Source organism: Thalia democratica, chromosome 6 (genome assembly GCF_965202585.1).
Source record: "Thalia democratica chromosome 6, ktThaDemo2.hap1.1, whole genome shotgun sequence".
Lineage (NCBI taxonomy): Eukaryota > Metazoa > Chordata > Thaliacea > Salpida > Salpidae > Thalia > Thalia democratica.
In genome coordinates this window covers 34,088,164-34,095,470 of record NC_139170.1, presented here as the reverse complement: position 1 = coordinate 34,095,470, position 7,307 = coordinate 34,088,164, and the positions used below count along the sequence as shown (strand labels likewise).

General features: G+C 23.2%; 1 protein-coding gene across 1 annotated transcript; it reads left to right on the top strand.

The window, feature by feature from the left end:
• The first annotated feature begins 602 nt into the window (after positions 1–602).
• LOC145837816 (splicing factor 3B subunit 6-like) lies at positions 603–3,994 on the top strand. The gene is made up of 4 exons (XM_082945267.1): positions 603–632; positions 1,197–1,315; positions 2,949–3,078; positions 3,908–3,994. The coding sequence occupies exons 1-4, from the start codon at positions 603–605 to the stop codon at positions 3,992–3,994; spliced, it is 366 nt and encodes a 121-aa protein (XP_082801393.1).
• The last annotated feature ends 3,313 nt before the right edge of the window (positions 3,995–7,307 follow it).

Below are 7,307 nucleotides of genomic sequence, written 5' to 3'. Positions count from 1 at the left end.
AATGCTTTTTACCAGTTTAGTTTTGGAAATTAATTATGTTGTGTTTTAGAATTATGCTGCCCTGGAAGCTTAACAATTTGCCCTTATAAAAAAAGGAAACTTTGGTCTTTTTAAAATTCAAAATAAGACATTTTGGTATAACTGTAATTACATTCTTTTTATCTCATTCTACATAAGTAACTAGCACTGGTAACAAGTTAAGTACAAAGTTTTTTACCAGGCTTTATGTTTATAACTTTACGTGTGATTTGTTTAACAGTTTGATATTATATGATAGCTTATAGATATATTTATAGTGTTTTTTATTTATAGTAGTATATTACATTTAGTAAAGACTACTACGATTTTTGTTCAAATGTTGATATGATAAGAAATTAAAAAACAAGGTTAACTTGTTTGAAAAAAAAACAAAACTCCATCCATGAATTTTCATTTAAATTATCATAACAAATATTATTTATTTTTACAGTTCAAATTTTTGATATGAAATTGTTTTAAAGTTGCTTGTCAACATTATAGGAATCAGTATTAAAATTAAGTGGGATTTAAAAGTAAATTTTTTCAGAGTTTTTATAAAAAACTTAATAACAAAAACATTCAAGATGGCGATGGCAGCAATGAAAAAAGCTAATGTAAGTTTTTGTTTGTAACTTTTAAAAAATTACAATTTTGATAAATAACTGAACTCTGAAAATTAAAATTTGAATTTAGTTTTTTGAGCAAAGTTTTGAATGTTTTTTGAAAATCAATGTAGTTTTAGAGTTTATCTGTGGTTTCATTTTAGTATTGTTGTGTATATATTGTTATAGTTTATAAATTTTAATATATTTTGATATATTTTGATAATTACTTAACTTTACTTGGAATTTAATCTTAGTTAAAACCGTTAAGTTAAAACCTCACAATTTAACATTTTTATCAGTTTTTGCTCACTAAGATAAACCAATTTTGTAAATTACAAGTTATAGTTATATTTTAGATATTTATTTTTAATTAATTTTAAAAATAAAACTAGTTATAGCTAAATGTATTTTGTAATTTATTATTTTTATTTTGGTCATTTTAACAAAACTCTATTGTTGTTAGTTTGTGGACTTCTATACTTTTGTTCTGTTAACTTAAATATTACCACCTTTTTAAGGTTTATTTGGGATTAAGACTAATTTCTTAATCTGATAATTTTTTTTTTCCTACAGGTAAGGCTACCACCTGTGGTCAACAGAATTTTGTACGTGAGAAACTTGCCATACAAAATAACAGCTGAAGATATGTACGATATATTTGGTAAATATGGAGCAATCAGACAGATCAGAACGTTAGTTGCATTTAAATTACTAAACTTTTGTTGTTTTATATCAAGTTTTTGCTTTCTTTTTAAGTTTAATGAAAGATAAAAAAAATCTATATATTTTGTACTGAACTTATATTTGTTTAGAAATAGATTTAACCTATCTAAATTTATAAGAACACTTTTACTGTCTTTTATACTATTAAATTCATTTTTATTCTTTTTAAAATTGTACTAAGGTTTTGATAACTTTGAAAATTGAACTTTGTAAAGTTGTTTTACAAATATTTAAATTGATATTCGTAAAGCACAAATTTAAGCTTTTTGTTATTACTACTTTATGTGAAAAAACTTAATATAACTTATACAATAAATTTTTGTTTGTTTACTGTTATAAGTTGCAATGTAGTAAGTTTTGATTTGATATTAATTATTTATCAAACATTATTGTGTAGTTATGTATAAAGTATCAAACAACTATTTTTCATATGTGATTAGCGTTTACTATTAATTTGTATGAGTTTAAAATGTTTTTGTATTTTATATCTATTTTTGTAAATATTTAAGAAGTAGATTTTTCTATATTTAAGTTTAAAATTCACTAGCTAAATGTTTACTAATCCTTAAGGTAAAAAACTACACAATTTAGAATTCAAATAACTAGTTGAAAGTTATAAAGTTTTTATTATGTATTTAGAGTTAGTTTTACTTTTATATAAGAATTCTAAATATTTACACTAATGAAAATATATACTTTAAATAAGTCTTCATAACAAAAACTCACTGTATTATGTATTTAGAGTTAGTTTTACTTTTATATAAGAATTCTAAATATTTACACTAATGAAAATATATACTTTAAGTAAGTCTTCATAACAAAAACTCACTGGTTATCCTGTAATGATTTTAAATTAAAACTTTTAAAACCTAGTATTTACATTAAAAAACTTACTTTACGTATTTTCTTTTTTTTTTGTATTCAGAAATATATGTTTGTGGTAAATGAATTTAAGCATATGAGACAAAATTTTTCATACATCATTCTATCGCACTGTAATCTTCACAAACTCCGTATATTTGTTTATTTTTGTGGGCGTTGAATCAGTGTTAGTTAAATAACTTGCTTCCCTACTAATATATCTACTTTTAAACAATCATTTTACTAACCGTAAAGAAGTTTTTTTTTGTAATCAAATATAGGTTAAGTTATATGTTTTTTAAAAGCTTACAAAATATGTGTTAATTTAAATTATATTTATTTTTATTGACTGTATATAAATCAAAAGCTGTTTGTAGTATTAACAGTGCATACATGTTTGATAAACGTAAAAGCGCATATAAAAATAATTAAAAGTATTGTTTAAGTAAAGAATACTTCTATTATATTGTAAATTATTTTAGAATTAGATAACTTAATAAGGTTTTGGTTTTTATCTTATCGTTTAAAACACTACAAATTTGAAAGACAGTAGCAAAAAAAACTTTAATCAAGATTTTTTCTTATTGACTAAGTTCAGATAACTTTATTTTTGATATTTAACATTAAAAATTTATAAATATTACATATTTTTCAAAATCTTATTTTTGTGTTTGTAGCATATGTATTTGTACTTAGTTGTAGTTTTAAAATTTTAATTTAATTATTAACAATTTAAAACAGGGGAACAACCAAGGGAACAGCCTACATAATATACAAAGATATTTACGATGCTAAGAACGCTTGCGATCATTTGTCAGGGTTCAACGTTTGTAACAGATACCTGGTCGTGCAATACTACAACTCGAAAAAGGTTTGTTTAATTTTTAATCTTTAATTCAAATGGATCAGTTTGTTTATTGAAATTAATTATTAAGTCCTAAATATTTCATATAAGTTGTAAAAAAGGGGTAAAAAGTTGTATAAAACTGTACGTACACCAACAACGGTAATTTATTAATAACAAAGTTTGGCATTTTCAGTTATAATAGTTTTAAGTAATTGTTAAATATTTTTTTTAATATAACCTTTTTCTATTTATTTTCTCACTAATATATTATTTGAATCTTCATGTACTTTTTATTGTTACCTTCAAACTAATTTTAGTGATACAGCCAAGTTTAGAAACTAAATAAAATATGGCTATTTTTACCAATTATGAGTGGTTTAAAAAAGAAAAAGTTTTGAATTTTTTTACTATTAAAAATTTTGTAAATTTGTCCTGTATTTTTTTAAGATATGGTGTCTTCAAAAAGTCATTAGTATTTATGTTTTCATGTCACTTTTCGTCGAATTAAATAGATGTTGTTTTTAATTGATAGAAAAAAACAGATTCAAAGTTCTTGAGCTGATAAAGTTTCAATTAAAGCTAAAATGAAGTTAATGCGAAAAAGAATTAAAATACTTTCCTTATTGTTCTTAAAAGTTTTCTAAAAAGTTATTATCTTACTATTCCTGATAATATATATCTAAAAAATCTTTAGATTGATTATAATTTTACCAGACAATAAACTAAACTGTATCCGTGGTGTATGACGCGATAACGAAAGGTTTTTTGTACACCACGTTGTTGGACCAAACTTATTTGCGCGTTTTTTTATTATAGTTAAATAAACAATACATAAAGTTTGTCTTTTTTACAGCAGTTCAAGAAGAAAGATGTGGAAAAGAAGCAGCAGCAAGTGAACAATATTAAGGCAAAATATGGGGTGAACAGTAAAAAGAAGTGAAAAATATATATCACACATTTCTATTTAGCTGTAAAAATAATGCTTACTTGAACTTTCACTTGTTTTTTTCAATTGCTCTTAATTTTGATTGTAGATGACACTTTTGTTGTAAATTTTATTTAGTCAATAATTTTTATTTTAACTTTTAGAATTCTAAAAGTTTTCTTGATATTAAAAAAAAAATTTTTTAGATGTTTTGTGAAATGAACCAATGAGACTATTTTGTTTGGTATATTTCATAACTTAAACTTAATATTTTACGATTTTTTTTTGAATTAAGTTATTAAATTATTGGTTTTAATTTGTTCAAACGTTTATCTATAATAATATCTAGTATTAAGTTTTAAAATTAAATAGAAAACAAAAATTTTGTATTTGGTTTTGAGTATAATAAGTTCTGTGAATAATATTCGCAAATAATTATTTGCTTTAATTCGTTTTTAAAAGACTTAAAGTGTGCAAAATTGACATCGTACAAAAGTTTCTTTTGCAAAAGTGTCCTTTCGTGCATTTTTACACCTAACTGTTCTTCAACAAAATAAATTAAATATATCTATATAATTATATAAATATAGTTTTAACATTTTGCCCAAATACTTAAAAAAGAAATAAAGTTATTAACAGTGTAGCCAGCTTATTTTTTAGAAACAGATCCTTTAAAACAGATTTTTTTTTTCATAAATTAGTTTTTCTAGTAAAAGTTTGTTTTTATTATCAAAACTTTATACATAATATAAAACACACATTTACAAGATATTACATCATAAAAAAATTAAAATATCAGACTAGTTTGCTACTTTAATGAACTTATAAAATATCTTTTTATAATAAAAACTTAAAAATAAATGATAAAGCAAAAATTTTTTACAAAGCTAATAAATTTTGGCAACATAACAATATAAACTGAAAAATTAATTAGCTAGCAATTGTAATAAATTTCACACTACATGTTTTCATTCCGACTTAAGTCAATTATGATCGATTCGTGAATATTTGCGGCTGACCAACTACAACAACATATGATTGCTGCACGTTTTTAATTGACTTTTTTCGTAACTAGCAAATATAGCTATGAGTAATAACAAGTCGAGAATAAACTATTTTTTTAACCGTGCTTTGCTGATTTAATTTTTTTTTCTCATCCATGAAAGTGTAAATAAATAAATTTTTGTTTACTTCTTCTGATCACATATTTTATTAAATTCAAGATTTGAGGACGTTTTAAAAAAATTAATCAAAAAAAAAAGGGTTAGATAGTTTTTAATAGAGTAATCTTTTCGTATTTTGTACCTTATTTTAACATGGCTTTTTGTATGTTGCTTAGAGTAGTCAAAGTTATTTGAACTATTCCTGTCCTGGACAAGACGTTAAAAGTTATCCGTGAGCTATTAGTGGTGTGCGACTCGATAACCGAAAGATTTTTTGTGCACTAGGTCCTAGGACCAAACATTTCAAGCACTTTTTTTCTCGATTAATAAACTATAATTAACTATAGTTTTAATAATATTCAAAGAAAAAACTTGTAAGTTTTTTATTTAAACGCTCAGTTATTCAAAATGAAAACTGGAACTATATTAAAAATTAGGTACGTCTTTTTAAGATTAATCTACAGCGTTGTTATTTTTGACTTAGCTATACACAATGTCTTTATAGTTTGAAGCTAATAGTACAACAAGATTTTCGTTGAAGTTATTGCTGTAAAAACCTAACCTTGCTTAATAAAAAGTAATCAATTACCTTATTTGTTTATATGACATTAATTACATTATCTATTTGGTCGTTAAAAGTTATAATAGCTTTTAATAGTGATCAGATAAATGGTTACCTTGTTTAGTCAATATTAATAAACTAATTTATTTCAACATAACTCTCAATTAAATCAGCCTTTTAATTACATTAAGGATCATAAAATTACTCGAACGTGACATTTGAGATATAAAAAAGTAGTAACTAGTATCCAAAAGTCTTAATTTAAGACAACCCTGACCCACATTCCACATGATTCATGTCTTTACAAAATTGTTGAAACCTCCAGGTATCAAAAAAGAATTTGTATTTTAAAAAGAACTATATTTACCCAAAATGGATTATTATTAAAAATGTATTAAGTGATTAGTTACAAAAGAATATTTAAAAGCGATAAAAGTTGTTAGAGTTAAAATCAAAATAAAACTATTTTTGTTTACTTACATATGTTAATACTCTAAATTTCAGAAACTTAAAAGTAAATAAAAGACTTCTAATCTGCTTAAGATTATTCATGGATTTATTTTTTTAATAAATCACATTTTATGTTTTAAAACATAAAATACTGTAATATTATAGCTTTTATGCCAGGTGAGCACTGAAACGTATAAATTTTTGTTCGTTTTAACTTAATAATATTACCAAGTCTGCTGTAGAGTAGCAATTATATTCAATATCATAGCTAAAAGAGTTTCAGTTTGGTCTGTAAATCTGTTGGTTACAGCTATGTACTATAGTTACTTGTACTTAGATTGTACAGCACCTAGTCTTGAAAAAGTTAGAGAAAAAGTAATTTAATGATTTGAATAAATTTACTTGCAATCTAAATTTACATATTTAAATAAACTTAATTTAACAATATTGTGATTTTCTGATTTTTTTTTTAATATAAAGACATTTTGTGCCTAAATGCTTTTATTATGTTAAAGTTTTTTATAATTTTCAAGCTCTACATTTATATTTTTGAATTTTTGACAGAAATAATAACAAAATCTTACAAAAATAAACATGTATGTTTACTTTAGTATAATGCTTTACTTTCTAGTTTGTATATTTTAAGTTTGTATACAAATATATATGTATACAAAAGTGCAAAAATTCTTAAAGGTTTTATAAATAATAATATATGATAATTTTGTGGTCCAAAAGCTGCTTTTTACATTTTAAGAACTTATGATGATACGCATGTATTGCTCCTCATATCATTAGAAGCAAAACTAAAATTTATTAAGAATAATGAATGTTTTTGTTCATTACTTTTTTATTAAGGTTTGCTTATCAAAAAAAATATTTAGTATTTAATGATGGTCACTCTTTGAAAATGTGTTGAAGAACATCTTGATTAGATTATACTTTTTTTTTATCCACAGTTCTCAAGAACTAATCTACAAAGTACAACTTATGCTTGGTTATTTTTCGTAGATTCTTTGTTGAAAGAGGAAATACCTTTTTAGAATTTAGACATCTTCTTGATAATTTTTTTGACAATTTATTTTGATGTTTGAAGACATTTTCTAAGTGTTAGGCATATGTCCTTTTCAAAGTGGAATTCAAAAATTACCTAAAG